At 45.6% G+C, this 17,206-nt stretch overlaps 1 protein-coding gene across 2 annotated transcripts in view; it reads right to left on the minus strand.

Annotated features, from left to right (window-relative positions):
* LOC138471851 (collagen alpha-1(II) chain-like) overlaps positions 1-17,206 on the minus strand; it is a 1,536,387-nt gene that overhangs the window by 249,029 nt on the left and 1,270,152 nt on the right. For both annotated transcript variants that reach the window (XM_069609694.1, XM_069609695.1), the window contains 2 exons: positions 4,133-4,186; positions 447-554 (listed from right to left, as the gene is read on the minus strand). In XM_069609694.1, coding sequence (XP_069465795.1) covers positions 447-554; positions 4,133-4,186 — 162 coding nt within the window. The remainder of the gene's footprint in view (positions 1-446; positions 555-4,132; positions 4,187-17,206) is intronic.

Genomic DNA, 17,206 nt, shown 5'->3' on the forward strand with positions numbered 1-17,206 from the left:
ACCTAGCCAATATTCGCCCATGACTTGTCATTCCATTCAATGCTATCTTTCCATATACAATGACTTCAAAATTGAAGTCAAAATTGACTTCAAAATTGAATCATCCAAAACGTTAATTTATGCCAAAGGCCACACCCACTGTTTACAATCCAATATGTTCAATAGTTACTATGCATTTTCCATAGAACCCTCCAATAAATTCAATCTCCCAATGGCTTTACACAAATTACCATTCAATGTTTTCCAACACAATTAAACAATTTACAGTATAATAAATGTAATTTCATTAAATCAGTGTCACCATCAAGAAAGTAGCACAGTTCAGTCTTAAAATGAATAATCTGTTCATCCAGCAACCAATAGCTTCTTTCTTTTAACCATTACACTCTTCTTTAAATATTGATTCCATTCTCTCTTGCATAATTCTGTGGATGTGCCTAATTTACCAGTAATCCTCCTTGACCTTTCTCTCCCTTAGGTCCTTTTTCTCCAATTTCACCCATCACACCACTTAGTCCAGAGTTCCCAGATGAGCCAAGTGGGCCAATGTCTCCCTAGGGTAATTGAGAGAAGACAGGCAGGATGTTCATAAAAGCAGAAGTATCCAGGAGCAAGTTCACAATATTTATAAACACATGACATCCTCGTGTGATTCCTCACCTCCCTGTGCCCCCAATGTTTCTGTTTCTATCCCCTTGTTTGGTCTATTTCCATGATGCAACACTCCTTTCAGGCTTTGATCATTCTTTAATGACAGGTGGGATTTCCATGGCAACCAACATCCCTTCCTGGCATCATTCAGTCCCACCTACCAGTCCTCATTCCACCCCACTCCTTGTCTAACTCCAACTCAGTCCTGTGCACATATCCCAATCATACTACATAAGATCTCTAAGGATCCATCTTTTCCCTTGTGTCAGAATTCTCCTTATCCCAAATCCGTTCTCTGGTTCTTCTGACATTCACTTGCATATAATCTTACACCCCCCAAACCTCCTCATTACTGTCTCTAAAGATCCCTCAATCTCCTCATTCATTCCTCTTTTAATGGGTGTACCATCCCATATAGCTTATCCTTTCTTCCCAAGATGTGTGGAATAGAGTGAACACATTGATGATAGCCATATACATTCAATGCATTTACATAGCATCAACAATAGGCTAACAAGTCTCTGGGCAGTATAATACAGTGGCAGTTAGCACAGTCTGCCAGAGGTCATTCTTTGACACAACATATTAATACAACATAAAGTAGTTCATAGGATGTACTGGATTAGCTCTTGAGATCCCTCATTGGAATGAAACACACACTTTGGGATTATTTAGGTTGTTACTTCAAATTTATGAGTAAACCTAAACTGCACAGTGTGTCAGCAAACACTCATGGCATGATAGATTGTGGCACAGGGACATATTCCCCATTGTGTAAACGGCCTGTGCACAAACTCTGTGAACTCTTACCATGGGATATAACAGTCATGGGATATTTTTTTCAGACATCATAGAGATAAAAAATACCTTACGTGAGAAGCTTGACTGTGAACATCTATTGTCCCATGTTAGAGGTTGCGTAATGGAACTCTGGTGACCCTGTAGGCTAGATGCCACCACACGCTCAATGATGCAGGCCTCAGTAGAGGTACACAGAGGATTCCCCGACTCCCCGTTCATCACCACCTCAGAACTACACCAAGGGAAGGAACCGCAAGCAGACTGAATCTGACACACTGAGTCCCTCATGCTGGCTAGAACCTCAAATCCTGATTTACAATCCAGGGGAATGCAATGGCCAAGGACCAGTTAGGGAACTACACCCAAAGATGCAGCAAAACTCTACATACTCACATGGGGCCCCCTCCCATTCAGCAGAATGTAGCTGTGAACTTGACAAAGGAATATGAGCAACTAAACCCTCAAAGTAAATTCCAAAGAAAGTGTGTAATCTGTAACACTGATGCCCGTGGCAATTCAAAACGAGCAGTGCAAGTGTTTTCTAGAAACTTTGAACCTTTCCTGGAATCCCCTTGTGGGAGAGCAGTTGCGAGTCCCTATAGGAAGACTATAGTGTATCGTCGTGATCGGTTTCTGTACATGCCCCTGTGAGCTGGGAACTGCTTGGGACTGCAGGTGCCAGTGTGTAGTGGACAAGCAGCAAACATCTCATTGCATCTCAATAGGGATCAGCATCCCAATAGGACAAATGCTGCAGTGCTGTGCAGCAACAGGGTTTAAACATGGAGTACCACCTTAATAAAGGTTTGGAGTGCAGACATGTGGTCAGGCGCAGAAGTAAAATGGCAAATTAGTTATTTCACAAATTTCGAAATTCCCATTTTCATGTAGATGACCAGCTTCTGTAAATCTCACAATCATTGATCAGAAAGGTAATCCCCGCTGTATAAATAAGATCCCAGTTCCCAAGGAGAGGTGTGGGTTTGAGGGGTTTTAAGGCATAGAGAGCTGTAGATTGTGTGTGGGTGTGGCAATTAGGCATGAGGCGTTACGGAGGTGGCAGAGCAGAAAGAGTTAATGCAGAATGAGTAGAGTGGAAGAGGGAGTGAGAGGTCACAGCAATGATGTGGAAGAAGTAACATCTAAGAAAGAGAAAGTGGGAGAGAAAAAAAGGAGGGAAGAGAAGGTGAAGGAGGAGAGAAGGCATCACAGAGAGGTGGAGTAGACAACCTCTAATAAAGAGGTGGGAATAAAATCAAAGAGATCTGAGGAGGCAAAGGAGGTAACATATAAGGGATAGGTGGTCAGAGAGAAAACCAGGCATAGAGAAGCAGTGTTGGAAAGAGAGGAGGGGGGAAATAAGGAAGAAGTAGAGACAGCATACCAGGAGGCACAGGAGACGAAAGATAGCAGCACAGATGTGGTTGCAGTGAGGTTAAAAGCAAGAGAGAAGTGGAGAGGAGGAAAGTTAAAGGGGAAGAGGAAAGGGGCAGAGTGTTGCAAATTATTGAGAAGCAAAGGAAGGAGGATATGCCAGTGGAGGTGAAGGAGGAATATGAAACAGTAGGAGAAGGTGCACAAGACTAGGGGCACGAGCCTGCTAGAAAGGATACGACCCAAGTGCTGAAGAAGCTGTTCTGTGTCAGGATCTGCTACTGCCACCAACTGATCTATGCCTGCCAATGCTAGGGCTGACCTCTTTCTAAGATCACTGGTCAACATCCAGATGCCAGTGCAAACCAAAGATGGCGGCAACCGCTACGGAGGAGAACAACATCCTCAAAATTTCAAAGAAAGGCAACGTTTCCAACTACAAGGGCCAAGAGTGAAGTGCCAGGGAACTTACACCTTCATGAGACTCAAAAGACGGTGAGTGATCTTTTTAAACCATTGGCTGACAGAGCCTAAGAGAGAGGGAAAGACTAAAAGACCAGTACCCTAGAAAATGTGATTTGTTCATCATGCTTTGAGTACTCAATTGCCTTGTTTTCAGTTCTGCCTAACCTATCAGTCTATTTGTGTTTTCTAATAAAGACCCATAAAGTTTATACAACGGGCTCTGAGTTGTCCATTGATCCCTCAGGTGCGACACCAGCTTGATTAATTATTTCAAAACACATGATCCATTATCATTTAGGCATGAAGAGCAAGTGAAAGACGGATTTTGGGGAAAAAATCCATACTGAGAGCCAAATGTGTGTGTGTGTGTATGGGATTTATAAAGTGCAAACCTAGCTCGGCAGAAACAGAGCACAGTAAAAATGGGAAACACCCAGGGATTCCAAGTAAGATGCAAGGGTAGCATAATGGCGGGCTTAAGAAGGGGAGAAGGGAAGGGGGAACTCTACAGGGAGGGAATTGGGTTGAGGAATTATCAGTTATTGGCAAGATATTCTTTGAAGAGTACGGTCTTGGGGTCCTTCCTGAAGAGTAGGATGGAGACGCCCGTGTTATATGCATTGGTATCATTTCCAGGGACAGGGTGCATAGCAGGAAAATATTTATATGATGTGGGCGAGCAGCAAAACGGCCTCCTCTGAGATGTTGAGGAGGTCATGTTGCTGGTCTCTTTTATTACTGTTCTGCACTCAGCTTGTTCACACAAGGACACCACTAATTAAAAGAAAAATGGCATTCGCTCACACACCATCTCTATCTCACAAATAGGCATATCACTCACCTTATCTCCTTTAAGCCCAGGATCTCCAACATCTCCCGGATCCCCAACGTCACCCTAAAAAACAAAGAGGAATCTTTCAAAGTCCTGCAGTGATCAGCTCTCTTCCTTATAACAGCATGCCCTTGAAGGGTGACAGCACAGCTAGAAACTCATTTATATGTTTGGTGAACAACTGCGCCAACCTACGGCTAATACTGTGCAACATCCTGATCATACCTACGACCCCTAATATTCCACACCCTGACACCATGCATTTATATGTACCTATCTAGAACTATAACTATGCAATATCCTGACCCAATCTATGACCCCTAATGTGCATCATTCTGACACCATGCCTTTATTTAAATAAGTTGAAGGAGGTGAAGCTGGGAAGGACGCTACACTGTGGGAGTCAAAGGCAAGCCAAGGGAGTGCTCTCTGAACCCAAATGCTGTCCTATCATGCGTTCCCCTCTTGAAAACAACAGCCCTGACAAGTCTGCAGATGCAAGATTGATCTAAGATTTTTCACATGAATATATCATTCTGGGAAAATTCTCCTTGAAGGCTGTGTAGTCCATGCACAACATTTAGAATGACGTGTTTTGTTTCACAGGGAGTCAGTGAAGTGCTTGTAATGCCATTGTAATAGGAGTTGACTTCTTTCTGCAAATACCCATTGACTCATTCTGATTATTTTAGCTTCTGAATCTATTTTTGGGTCCATTCTGTGCAAACCGTTTCAACTGTCACCTCCTCACCCTTCGTATGTGTTCACCATCGATGGCATGACTCATGCATTATTCAAGAGCTGTGCCCAGCTTCAGCCTATGTCCCCTCCCCTAAGACATTTGCAATGAGGTAGCACAATCCAATAGGCAAACACTAGTGATGGAGCCACATAGACTCAACAAATAATGCAACTCATGAATCTGGTCCTTAAGGTTTCATTTATAACTATGTACACATTTGGGTAACTCAAAAGGGGGTCATGCTTTGAAATGCTAGTGCCGCTCAAAGTGTATAGGCACAACGTTGCTATGTCAGATGACCCCAGATCCTGTGTGGGCCTCTCTATGCAGGCCACAGATTGGCTTGCACCGCTTAGGTGAGGCAAACATTTGTGTTGAAGTTCTAGGCTTTGTCGCAGCCAAACCTACAGCGTCTCTCGTAGGTGAGGTAGGCCAGGGGAGTTTTGAGGTCACTGATTGGGTTCTACCTTATGCCAATGTCTCATGGGCCTGACATTGTTTACCCATGCCTGTTTCGCTTCCCTCACTTCTGACCCTCAAGCTGATTGTTGGCTCTCCTCCTCAATGTTCCACCACAAGTTTGTTCCTCTTCTCACTTCTCCGAGAGCTAGACTATCGGTGGCCCTCTGCCTCCACGGGTCTTTCCACTGTTGTGTTGTTGTATGTCCTGTTCCTTCCCCATTCCTTCCACTAACAAACTTTCCTACTTGCCTGTGCTCCTCCTTCCTCTCTTACGTTGTTCTGGCCCTCTGACACTCTCTTTCCTTGATCACCTCCTCTGCTCTTTGTGTTTCCCTCCTTCCTGATTTTCACCTCCTGCAGCCTCTTTTGATCTCTAACCTCCTCCTTGATATTATACTTCCAACAACCTGATCTGCAGTCTCCCCTTCCTCATGTTCTCATCCTCCAAATCCTTCTGTATTCTCTCCCCTTCCTGCAACCTCAGCTCTCTCCCGAACTCCGCTGAGTCTCTATACTGCCACATCCTCCAGCACATTTAGTTCTACCATTTAGTTCTCCCTGCACTTCCACCCACTCCTGCACATTCAGTTTTCTTTGCTTCTCTACCTTAGCCTACAGCTTTAACATTCCCTGTACATTCACCTTCTCCTTCTACTGTCTATGCACCAGCAACACTTGCTGCACTGTCAGCTACCGCCTACACACCTGCCTCTCTACTGCTCACCCCTCCTCCTCTCTACTGCTCACCCCTCCTCTACTCCAAACACCCACACCCTCTGTGTCTCTGTCTTTAGCTGAGCTTTTATAAGACTTAATTCACTGTCCCTAAGTTTGGATTCTGTGTGTATGATAAGCATTACTGGCTTGAGATTCGTTATGCTGTAAGACTTCGAGGCACTTAGGTGTGCTTACTGATTTCCTTGTTGGGCCCTTTGCTACACAGACTGAGCCTTTCATGGGCCAGACTGCCATTTTGTAACTCTCATTCCCACACATGGTGGGAAACACATATACAGAGTTTGCAGAGGAGTGTCAGAGGGAACTGCAAGTCCTACATGTCCTGCTGCTGGGCACCTGCTCGTACTGGAGAGATGGCAGGGCAGGGATTAGGCTGGTAAACAGGGTCCCATGGTGTCAATACATGATTTCTGCAGGTCTGCATTGGTTAACTCTGCCTTTTGTGTTAGAGTCATTATTGTCCAAGTAGTGAAAATAGATGCAATGCGACTGTCCCATGCACCAGGCCTCTAGTGCTGTGGGGAGGGCAAGTGGATCAAACCACCTAACTGTTAGCACTGGTGCAGGGGACATAATCACATACATCCCAAACATCTTTTGATCTCTCCAAAGATGCCTATGGCTAAACAGTGTATTTTGCATGTAGATGTGCTACCCTATGGAGCACAACAAAGCAGTACGGTTGTAGGGATTTGAACAAACACATGATTTGAGCGTTGATTGCTTTATTTGGGGGGAGTCATATCATAGAGTCATGATCAGTGGTAAAAGGCATCTTCTGTGTCTCAGATCATACTTAAGGGAATGTTTAACCCATTTAATTATGAAACATTCCAAGTCGACTGTAGTGGAGATAAACTCTCTGGGGTAAAGCTTATGACTGATAAAGTGGATTGGTTGGCTGTTCTATCCCATTTCAAATCTGGGAGAGAACTGCTCCCAGGCCTACATGTGAGGTGTTGGTCTATACAATAAAGATGCCCTTTAAATTGGGCATTATCAGGAGGGGCAGATGTCAAATGGATTATTTCAACCTACCAAAAACCCCTCGGCCTGATTCTCTTTAGAAGGACATTCAGCAGGGCAGCCAGCTCTCAGACTTTTGAAATACATCTTAAATAATAACCAACAAGTCCAAGGGTGGCTCGTAGGTCTTTTATGGTTTTGGGGTTTTTGATATTTTGCACCACCTCCACTTTGTCTACTCGGTGTTGCACTGTAGCCTTCTCCACTTCCAAGCTAAGATACCTGAACACAGAGATAGCTAGATTAATCTTGCAGGGATTGCCAGGCAGATCAGACTGTGGTAGACTTCGGCAAACTTGACATAGATGCTGCATGGTCTTGCGATATATAATTATGTTGTCTACGTAGGTTCCTACATATGCACAATGGTCTGTAGGGACGTATCCATAGCTCGTTGAAAAGTGGCAGGAGCTCATAAACTTCAAATAGGATTACAGTATACTGGTACAGCGTGCCAGGCCCCAGCCTATCTAAGTCTGCAGGTACTGCTGAACCCAGCAGACCCCTGCAAGTGACCAGCCCACAATTAGCTTGGATACAGCCCATGATAACTCATCGTGTAGGAAAGGGACATCGGCTGAAATGAAAAACAACAAAAGATCCTATGTTCAATTAATTTGAAGATATGCAGAGGTGTTAAGATGGAACCATACCTGTGGAAGGGTTCTTAGAGGCCAACGTAGTCAGTGAACACAGTTATTGACACTAAGTCTAGCCAAACTAAATCTTGGCAACATTAGCTGAGCAGTAAGACAGACGTCAGGAGCTATTGGGATGGTGTGTATGTACAGTTAACCACATATAAAAACAATCAAATATTAGAGTCCACACAGAAGTGTACAAATATACTAATTTATTACGCCTTAAAACACTAAGGAGGTAAAACTCAAAGTATACGTCACACAACACACTTATGTGCACATATACAGTTGGGAATCTCAAGGTGAGATTAGCAACACTTTACACCAAAAAAGGTAAAAGCGGTTAACTCAAGTAAAGCAATGAAACAGTAACAAGTAAAGTGAAAAGAACAATCCATTAAAATGAAAACCATATACCCCACCATATAAATATATGATAAAACACCCTACTTCAGCAGTACTTCCTTATCTGGTAAGCAGGCTTAGTGCCACGACAGGGTCAAAATCCCCAGAAGGACCTGAGAGGGTGTGGAAGACTCAAATGTTCACCTGCACAAGCTTTGGTAAAGCAAACAGGTTGGTACATGAATGTATTTTAAAAGCACCTTTGTCTTTAGAAGGTAAGTAAAGATTTGAAGGGTACCCTTTCAATCCAACCACACTAGGAGTTACCCTGGGGTGGGTCCTTAGCTAGAACTTCAGTAATCACAGTCAGGCAAGAGAGTGTTAGAGAGTGGACTTTGCAACCATACAATACCAATGGTGGGGGTGGCAAAACACATGTACACTGCAGCCGCTAATTCTTATTTTCCAAATGACCAGCCCTGAGTTACTGAAGGGCACTTACATTTGCCATTGGTCCATTTATAGAAGTCCAGTGGTTGCAGATGCAGTGGCTGAAGATGGTGTCAGGATTGGGTCCCACTATGCAGTGCTTTGGATCTCTGATTCTGGAACAGTTCTGGCAGACTGACTGTTGACCAGGGGTGACACCTCAGGACAGCAGCCGCAGCAGGTCCCACAACGTGAATTGATCGCAAAAACACACCAGAAGCAGGGAAGCAGCAAAGAAATTTCCGTCAGGCACAGTTTGTCATGGCAGAGGTAAAGACCCAGCTACAAGAAGGCCCTTTATTATCCAGAAGGGCAGCAGCAGAGACCCAAGATCCAGCTCAGGATAGTGACTGGTGCAGCACAGATGCTTTCGCAGAGGATGGGCAAGCCACAGAACAGTCATGTGACACTTTCAATGTCCTCTGATGGCTACTCCGATTGCAACAACTGTATGGACTGGTTGGTTCCACCAATCCAAGGGTTGAAGCACCAGTGAGGGTCTTCTTTGATTGCAGCAAGAGCAGCAGGGTACTACTCAGAGATGGCTTTGGCAATGGTGGTTTTCCATAGCAGCAGTTTTCCTCGTCTTTAGCGCAGGCTCCTCTTCTTCAGGGTACTGGCTCTAGTGAATGATGCGAGCTACGGCTGCAGGTTCCTGCTTGTATTAAACATTCAGGCCTGGGATTGTCCCAACCCTCCTTTGGCAAGAACTGTGCCATTCAAACAGTTAAGTGCTATCTAGCCAAGGGCAGTGTTAGGTAAGAATTAGTGCAGTGCAACTGGTGTAGGACTAGACAAGACTTATCGCTTTGTATTAGGGAACCCACCTTTTGATATAGGCCTGTACTACACAAGTTGGTAGTGTGACTCGAGCAGCCAGGCTTATCTAAAGAGGGGTAATGTGAGCTGTAGAACTGTACAATGACATCAGTAAATACAGATATCCAAGTAAACACTTACACACTTATATAATACATGATTTATTTATACACAAAGATATTTAAAGCATTCTTTAAACAGCAGTAATTTGCTGTAACATTAATCCCAAGTTAGGATTCAATTCAAACAGTGAACAATAAAGCAGGGGAGTAATTCATTCATAGGCTACACATGTTCCGGCACCCAGAGGTGAAGTCATTTGAGGTCAGTATAGCATTTATATAGTATCACCTTTGCATTATGGAGTTTTCAAGGAAGGAAATGTTAGATCAGAACAGACAGACTAAGAACAGTTAGGTTCTCCCAAAGGGATGCAGGCAGTCTATTATCCAAGTGTTAAAGTGTTCAACATTTAAAACCTGTATGGGAAAAAGCACTGCCAAAGCCAATAGGTTCAGAAGGAGGCCTTTAGGGAGCCAGAACAGCCAAGGTCAGCCAGGACCGCCAAGGTGAATGGGCAAAGTCAAAGTTCTGATGCTCTTCTTCTTAGAAAAGTGTTCTTAAATAGTCAGTGTTCAAAGGCAAAATCACAGCAACTCAAGAGGAGTCACCATTAGAAAGCACAAGCTGTTAGGCCAATGTAGATAAATTAAGGTCAACTAAGTGCACTCCGAAAGATAAGAAGGACCCCCAATGGCAAATGGATAATGTACCCCAAGCCCCACAGTACTTTTGAAATGAAGAAATTGTTCCAGCTGAATGCCTTCATGATACAACGCAGTAGACCCTTGCTCCTGGTCCTTGGACGTGGTGACGAAAGGGAGGACATCTGGTGGGCTCCTGCAGCAGCACTCGAGAGAGGGACTCGGCAGCAATGGATTTCTGTTGATTCAGCGACTCTTTGTGGTTTTGGCACCTTTTTCTCAGCACCAAAGAAGAATGAAAAGCTCTGGTTAGGATTTCCTTAATCCCTCCGCCCTGGACTCTGGTGAGGGGACTCGGACGGAGATTTCTTGCTTCTGTAGGGTTCTATGGATGCCCACGAAGATCTGGCCATATTCAGACTTCAGAAGACAATGCACTCACAGGTAGTTGAGGCACCACAGGTATTGGGCTTCTGCAGCCTTGGAAAGTCGCAGCAAGTCGAGGGTTGGGCCAAAATAGAATTTGTCTCCGGGCTAGTTGGTCCCACCAGCCAGGGAGGAAGTCGTCCTTTACGGGTCTTCCCTGTTGATTCGAAAACGTGGTCAGCACAGCTGCAGGGCTTCACCGGGCACTTTGCAGTCCAGGGGGGTGCTGCTGGTGTCTTCTCTCGTCTTCTGCTTGGGATGCGGTCCTCCAGTGGTCAACTCTCCTCTTAGTCCCAAAAACCTCACTTCTTATGCACGTTCCCATTCATTCACAGCCCTAGGCTGTCATTCACCCAGCAGGGTGGCTGTCCTCAAGGCTGTCCCCGGTTATTTGAACTGGTTTCACGCAGGCACACCTAGAGACAAATGAAGGGATGTTTCAGGACCCTCCTTTACTTCCTGCTTTCCAGACACAATGGAGCCTGGGAGAGCTTCACAAAGGACTCAAACCCGATGCAAACAGCAGAGTAAAAGCCCAGAAGAAACTAACTAACAAGAAATGTCAAAACAAGAAGACTGGGCCATTTTGAGAAAATGGTCACCCTTGGGTGCAGCACTGCAACTGAGGTATCAGCCTGCAGATACATGCCACTAGGTAGTAAAAAAGAAACCACTGCCACCAGCCACTGAAGTGGGTTTGTGTAACAAAATGTTACATGAGGAATGGGTTAATGGAATTACTATATAACCCCCGGCACTCCGCATAGGGTGGTGTGTGCTGGACCTATAAAGTGAAGGTAAGTAAGACAGGGGTCATCTTACTATTCTTGGGAACAGTAGTTCACCCAAGAAATTGAAGTTAAACATTAAGAGAAGGACTGGCCACCAGGGGGCGCACGGATGATCGCCTACCCCGTGTGAGCTCCGTTGTCGATGGTCCGCGAAGTGACTTGAGCCCCCACGTCGCGAACCCCCCTCACGGCGACAAAGCCGTGAATAAGGTGTCGGAACACCTCCCCACGGAGCAGGAAAAAACCCGAACGAAATTGGGGCTGGGAAGCCCGGGAAAACCCTACCTGAAGTTTTCACCCCGTCGGAAGCGAGGAAACGAAACTAGTTGGCCCAACGCAACCGCGCTGGAAGGCAGGCCTACCTGGAGGAGAACACTCGACTTCTGGACTTCCCGTTGACGTGCCTCCCCCAGACCGCAGCCCCTAGTGTTGGAGTGCCCCCACTGACTTCCCAGCACGGACCCCCACTCCTGGCCTGTGGAACAACAGAAGGCCCTGCCAAGGAACTAGGCCGCACTCTGAGTCGAGTGCGGCCTACACAGCCGGCTGAGATCAAGGCTCCTCGTAGTCCCGAATCCCGTCACTCGTTGGATTGACCCCCCCACCTATGAGCGCCCGGCATAGATGTACATCGCTCTAGGTGGCCCCGATCCTGACCAGGCCACGTGGGGATAAAGAGGTGGCGCGGGACCCAAGGTGAAGCGCCCGACCCCCTAGATAACTAATGGCCGCCATCGTCCTACGCCTCACAGACTGGTCACCTAAACGTTCGATGGCTCGACGTCAACCAACACGAGATACCAAAAATGGAAGACAGCCTTGAACCTGCAACCCTGCATGTCTCCATAGAGGGAAGGCGTGTGCCTCCTCTAACCTGGGTCGTACTGCATGGACCCACTCCACAAACTAGCCAGATTTGCCTACGACCCTCTCCCCCCGCCACGCAGGCCTGCAGCAAACATGTCCACGGACCCATCGGAGGAGAGTGTGGCCGCCACCAAAGGAGACATTACCACATTACTGAATGAGATAAAAAACATGGGAGCCAACGTAGGCGGCAAAATCGATAAAATTACTCAGAGGATGGGCAGATTTGAGGAGCGGTTGGAATGTGTGGAAAATAATCAAACGTTGATCGATACCCTCGAAACCCAGATGGATGTACGGATTCGTAACATTGAGAAAAGAGAGGTTGAGGCGCGGCTTAAGATGGATGACTTAGAAAATAGGGAGAGGAGGAACAATCTCCGCTTTTTCGCGAAGGAGAAACTGAAAAAGACCTCAGAGATACCATATATGATATCATAAAAATACTCACCGCTGATGAGGATATTGATGAGCCCATGACCGATCGCATACACAGAGCTGCTGGACCGTCTGGCGGCCGCGTTCTGTCCTAGCCAAATTCCATCGCTATCAGGACAAGACCAGGATTCTGGAGAAGGCCAGATCTGGAGGCCCACTCACAATGGGGGGCGCCCAAATCACGATCTTTCAAGATTTATCGTCACTAACATTGGCACTTAGACGCCTCTGCAGCCCCCTGACGAAATGGCTCAAGGACCAAGGTACACGATATAGGTGGGGCTACCCTTTCTCGCTCACCTTTGAGCACGGGGGCAGAAAAATTGTGCTACGCTCTGAGGACGAAATCAAGGACTGTATCGCTGACTTTCTTGGCACGGGCTCAAAGGGCAACGAAGGAGGTGACAATGAGCAGCTGGGACCACAGTGGGAGCTCCAGGGCCCCAGGCGCAAGAGGGTGAAGGGATCGAGGAAATATAGACGCGCCAACAACACACCTGATAAGGAGCAAGGGAGTTGAAATGTGTACGACCCGGCCAAATGTGACTACCAGTGAGGAACGAGACACCGGCCCCCGCAGAGTTCCGAAGAAGCAATACCCGCCGTTGGGGTGCCACCGCTGTCGGGGCACCCCTCTGGACTAAGCGACGATGTAAACTCTCGCGGGAGGCCCCGGGAACACACGTAACATTAAACTTTTATATGCTTGTTGCCATTACTGTTGAAATGTTGAAGTTCTACAATGTTTTTGGGGGGGATTGAAAAAGGGGGCTCACCCTTAAGTTGTGATGGTATACTGGACCGTGACCGTGAAGCAACGGTCCCCACTGATGGTCCGCCAACGGGCCGCACAATGTCATCCGGCCCGTACCGGACGCCGTCAACAGCTGCCCAGGCAGCACCCCCAGTTCCCAAGCTCAATGGAGCTCCACCAGATACGACGGAACAGGGGGGGAGAGGTGAAGGGTCAGAGACACTTGGGAAATGTATGCGCATCATTGGGCGCACTCCGGAATGTCACCGTCCAGATGTCACTGAGAATCGGCAAACCTAGCTGGCTGCAACAAATGGGTGATCCTCTGTCAGGTTTCCTTCTCTTATTCAAGTTTCCTTTTTATTATTATCCTTTTCAGATTAGCTTTGTGTGGGTGGGAAGTTTTCCATTATAGTTGGTTAGGCCTTAACTTGTTGATTCAGAATCCTGGTTCTGACCCAAGGCAAGATGGAGCCTCACAGTGACAGCTCTGATTGGCTAGAAGACAATGCTGAACAACAATGAACATTCTAAACTGTCACTCTGTGCCTTTCATCATCAAAACCCCATCTGAGAGGACGTGTTCAGTGGCTGCTCCTGCTTTAGTATTAGGCCTGGTGGATTTTATCCTTCAGATCTCAGCAGTTGAGCGGCTACTTTCTTGGGGGTTCAGGAGAAGTCTTCAGCTGGCAGGAATTCGTTTGAAGATAGGAAAAGCAGGAAATCTTTGTGAATTCGCTCAGGAGATAAGTGACTTTATTTCTACTGTAAATCTGTTCATCTTAATAACATTCTCCTTGAAAATTCGTTAAAAGTAGTGTTTCTACTAAAACTATTGAAATATCGGAGTGCGCTTGTGTTTCCAGTGCGGTGTTCCTTAGCGCGAGATTTTGACTGTCGCGTGCGTATTCAAGTGAGCGCGTGCTTTCTAGCGTGTGTATTCCGAGCGCGAGTAAAGGTTGGTCTCGTGCCATTTTAAACGCGCGTGTGTTTTATTGCGCGGGTGATCCTTTGCGCGAAAAGCTATACGCTGCGTGAGAAATACAAAGCGTGTGTGAAATACAAAGCGCGTGTGAAATACAAAGCGCGTGTGAAATACAAAGCGCGTGTGATTTTTAGCGCGGGTGTACAAAGCGCGTGTGAAATACTAAGCGCGTGTGAAATACAAAGCGCATGTGATGTTTAGCGCGGGTGTACAAAGCGCGAGAATCTGTTCGTCGCGTGCCATGTGAGTGCGCGTGTGTTTTTTCCATCGCGAGTGATTTTGCGCGTGAGAATCACTTCGTTGCGTTTGAACTCAATAGCGCGGGTGTTCTTATTTCGCGTGTCTCGCAGGAGAACATTATTGCGCGTGTGGACTATTGCGCGTGTGAATTCTTGCGCGTGTGGACTATTGCGCGTGTGATTTTTTGCGCGTGTGGATTATTTTGATCGCGCGTCTTCATCCGTTTGCGCGTGTTCTTCAACCAGGAAGATTTCTATGTGAAGTTCATCGATAATTTTAATGGAAATAACCTGCGTGTGCAGTTAGCACGTGTTTCCTCTTTCTTCAAGGATTTAAAGACTCAAGAAAATTATAAATAGTTTAAAAAGTTTTGAAATGTCAAGAAAGAACATTTTAAAGACAATCTAATTGAACTACCAGTACATGTTGGAAAAAAGACAAACAAAGAACTAAGACTTCCAGTTTTGCCTAATGTAAGAAGTTGCTGGGAATTTCAAATATCGCAAGTAAGAGAGATTTTCAGCTTCTTAACCGCTTCTCTAAGAAATTTCAAGAGAAGAACCAGGTAGGATTCTCAATTATTAGTTAAGGATTAATGTCTTCCCATTCATAAGGTTAAGTAAGTGAATTAAGGAAGTGTATATGTTATTCTTTATCCTCTGCAGGTTCAGCACTGATTAGCCTTGACGCAGTCTGCCTGGTGTTGTTTTGTTGTCCCATTCCCCCTTTCCCTTTGGGGTGCAGTTTACAGAGCTGTATTGAAAACTAGTTCTGGGAAATACATCTCAGGGGGATTGTCGGGGGTTCAGCAGCTTCCGCGGATACAGGACCTCTCAGCCTGACAGAATGAAAGGCCAATAATTTAGTCCGCCCGAGCTGTCATGAACCCCGACGAATCCATGGAGATGTTAGGATCTTTGATTAGGGAGTTACGGGAGGAGTTGAAAATTTCTCGGGAAGAAAATGCCTTACTTAGTCAAAAGGTAGATGACTTAAGTGTTAAAGTTACACAAATTCAACAGCGGGGAGAAAGGAGAGAGGATGAGGTTTCAGGGGGCGCAGGTTCTCCACCTGAGTTAGAAAGAGAAGATCAGTTACCACACATACAACGGGCGCCTTCAGTGGCAGAAGGGGTAAGGAGTATAATTATGCCAGTTCCTTTGGCGCCCCCAGAACGTTATCATGGGGATTCCAAGAGATTTAGGGTGTTCTTAACACAATGTGAATTACATTTTATGAGTAGACCAGAATTATTTCCATCGGATGCTTCTAAGATAACATTTATGTTGTCATATCTTTCTGGGGAGGCATCTGCTTGGGCTGGGTTGTTGGTGAGTCAAAAGAATGCGGTTTTAGAAAATTATTCCAGTTTTTTAGAGATATTCCGAAAAATGTTTGATAGAAGACAGTTATCTCTGGAAGTAGATGGTGAACTTTTAGAATTAAAACAAGGTAATAGAGACTTGATTGCTTATATAACACAATTTAAGTCCCTTGTGTTAGAAAGCAAGTGGCCCGAGGTTAAACAGGCCTCGTTGTTTTATCGGGGCCTTAGAGATGAGTTAAAGGATGCTTTGTCTGGAGTAGTTGAACGCCCTCCTACTTGTGAAGGTCTGATTGATTTGGTTATTCAATTGGACTTCCGTTTGAGTGAAAGGAAGGCAGAGAGACGTCATGGTCAGAGTGATGTAAAGTCTATACTTAGAGTAGATAGACCTAAAATAGAGAGTAAACCCAAAGGGAATAATTCATCTCCAAGAATCAGAGGCCCGTTAACAGTGGAGGAAAAGACTAGGAGGAGAGATAATAATCTTTGTTTATACTGTGGAAGAGGTGGGCACTTTTTAGGAAACTGTCCTTACACTCCCAAGAAGACTTCTTCCTCAGCAATCAAGGTACAACAGATCGCTAATACGGTGCAGACAGCGGTCCCTCATATAACCATAAATGTATCCTTATTTTTTGATTTGGAGTGTAAGGGAAATGGTCCTGTAATGATTGACTCGGGTGCGACTGGGAATTTCATGGATTGGGGTCTGGCCAAATCGTTGGGAATTCCAATTGTTCAGAAGGAGGTTGTAGAGCAGGCTAGGGCTGTTGATGGTACATGTTTATCTTCTGGTCCTATTACTCATAGAACTGGGTCTTTAACTTTGGAGTTATCAGGAGGTCACAAAGAGATAATTTCGTTTGAGTTAATTGATGCCCCTTTGTTGAAGATTATCTTGGGCATGCCTTGGCTTACTCTCCATAATCCCCTAATTGATTGGAGTGCTAGGACAATTGACATGCAATCCGATTTTTGTAAAGAGAATTGCTTTTCAGGAAGTCTCTTAGAGGAAGAGGTAAAACAAAGTAATTCCGTGTCTAGTTTTCTGGCTGAGACTGGAACTGGAGGTCATGATGTGGGAGCTGTAGTGGGTCAACTTCCCCAGTGTTATAAAGATTTCTGGGACGTATTTGATGAGAAAGTGGCAGGAGAATTACCACCCCATAGATCCTTTGATTGTAAAATTGAACTGGAGCCAGGAATTAAGGAAGTGTATATGTTATTCTTTATCCTCTGTCAGGCTGAGAGGTCCTGTATCCGCGGAAGCTGCTGAACCCCCGACAATC

Source organism: Ambystoma mexicanum, chromosome 8 (assembly GCF_040938575.1).
Source record: "Ambystoma mexicanum isolate Mex_15411 chromosome 8, UKY_AmexF1_1, whole genome shotgun sequence".
Taxonomy (NCBI): Eukaryota; Metazoa; Chordata; class Amphibia; order Caudata; family Ambystomatidae; genus Ambystoma; species Ambystoma mexicanum.